Raw genomic sequence first — 1,621 nt, 5'->3', positions numbered from 1 at the left:
GTGTTCACGGTTTCACATGTCCACAGGGAAACGTGAAATCCTTGCTCCTTGCTGTATAATAGTATAGTAGATGAAACGTCTTACATCGAATGGGGTGCAAAATGCTTAGTACCTTAGCCGTTAATAGGAAATTTTCTTCCATGGTGAGCTCCATATAATCATGGTCAAGCCCAAGTGTAGTGATATCAGCTGGTGCAAAAAGTTGGAACACTGGCAGCCTTGCCTTTCCTATAATAAAAAATAGTCATTTAGTGAAATATTGTACATAAATCTTTTGTGATACCTGCGGTACATTGTAAAAGATTTATATTGTTAAAACATTTATTACTGTTCAAGTATTTGCCCATAATGCAAATAAGTTATTTCAAGTATATATTTGTTGGAAAATCCCCAAAAAAGGTACCTGATAGTTGAGAACCACTTGTCTGAAGTGCTGCTGAATTTGTTGAGGGTCTCGTCTCGTCGTGGGCCTTGGGTCATAAATCAAGCTCCGTGATTTGCCACGTACTTCGTTGAGACGCCTCATCTTCATTGGGCTGCCCTTGTGCGGTTTTGCCTGATGGAAGCTTTGCAAGACCTATAAACACAAAATACGACCCTAATTCATTAGGTTTACATGTTGAGGCAGAAAAATAGCACAGATTTTTAGTGGGAGCAAAGTTAAGCAAACACTTGTTCCAAAATGATGTGAAACAATATGTCAACAGCAGTTAAGGGATTTTTATTTTATCAGAGTACAACTAGAAAATGCAATAATGAGTTTTACCTGAGTACAGGTGACCTCTGTAATGATGGTTGCAACCTCGCAGAACTGGGATAATGCATGAAGAGTGCACCCAACATGCTTACAATGTGCTGAAGGACCTTGGCCGACAGCACACTCGCATTGCGTTTCCAGAACTACACCATTACTATCGAGTTTAATGTCAACTTTGTAGGATGTAGTCTTCTTCATCTCTGCCCAGACAGTTGATGTTACAAATGTATGATTAGCAACCACACAAGATCTAACATACCGGACGTATGATAAGAAGCTTGGAGACCTTTATAAGGAAAGGTGAGACTTAAGCCTAATTAAAGAAAATTTTCACATTTTCAACAATTGTCTGCTAAATATCTGCTTCTAAAAAACAAATTATTTGCTTTATTTCAGGTATCTATTGTCACAGCATTTGAAGAAATCTTCTATGCGCTGTCTTTTAACAGCTGGAAACTCCGAATGGATCCCAGCATGCATATCCTTGTATGAGTTTGGCTCCGGCAACGTCATGTGGAATTCCACTGCTGGGCCGGCTCGTCTTTTTTTCCAGCTCTGTCATCAAATAACAACCTAGAAATATGGAATGAAAAAAGACCATTCTTTATAATAGTCTATGCCCGTTAGGGGCTGGTGAAACTCACATGCACACGTAATAATATCCCATGTAACGTATCATGAGTGTATAAATGTTCCCACCACGTTTGAAGAGGATCCGTTGAGCGGTGCGGAAACGTACTACTACTAATAAGTAATAGTAATACTATACCGGACACACAGACACACGCTGACACAGACAGTAATTTCCCAATTTATAGTAAGATGAAGCGTAACTTCATTGTTATTGGCCAGTGCAAATATTTA

The 1,621-nt window shown here is 39.1% G+C and overlaps 1 protein-coding gene across 1 annotated transcript in view; it reads right to left on the bottom strand.

The window, feature by feature from the left end:
* Positions 1 to 1,014, bottom strand: part of LOC106815876 — a 23,866-nt gene extending 22,852 nt beyond the window's left edge. Inside the window, exons 1-3 of the mRNA XM_014820401.1 lie at positions 767 to 1,014; positions 404 to 577; positions 113 to 229 (exon numbers count right to left, since the gene is read on the bottom strand). Of these exons, the coding sequence (XP_014675887.1) occupies positions 113 to 229; positions 404 to 577; positions 767 to 955 (480 nt within the window). The 5' untranslated portion in view covers positions 956 to 1,014. The remainder of the gene's footprint in view (positions 1 to 112; positions 230 to 403; positions 578 to 766) is intronic.
* Positions 1,015 to 1,621: the final 607 nt, after the last annotated feature.

This window comes from Priapulus caudatus, unplaced genomic scaffold, assembly GCF_000485595.1.
Source record: "Priapulus caudatus unplaced genomic scaffold, Priapulus_caudatus-5.0.1 Scaffold1223, whole genome shotgun sequence".
In the NCBI taxonomy this organism is placed as follows: Eukaryota; Metazoa; Priapulida; class Priapulimorpha; order Priapulimorphida; family Priapulidae; genus Priapulus; species Priapulus caudatus.
This window is presented reverse-complemented; position numbering and strand designations above follow the sequence as displayed.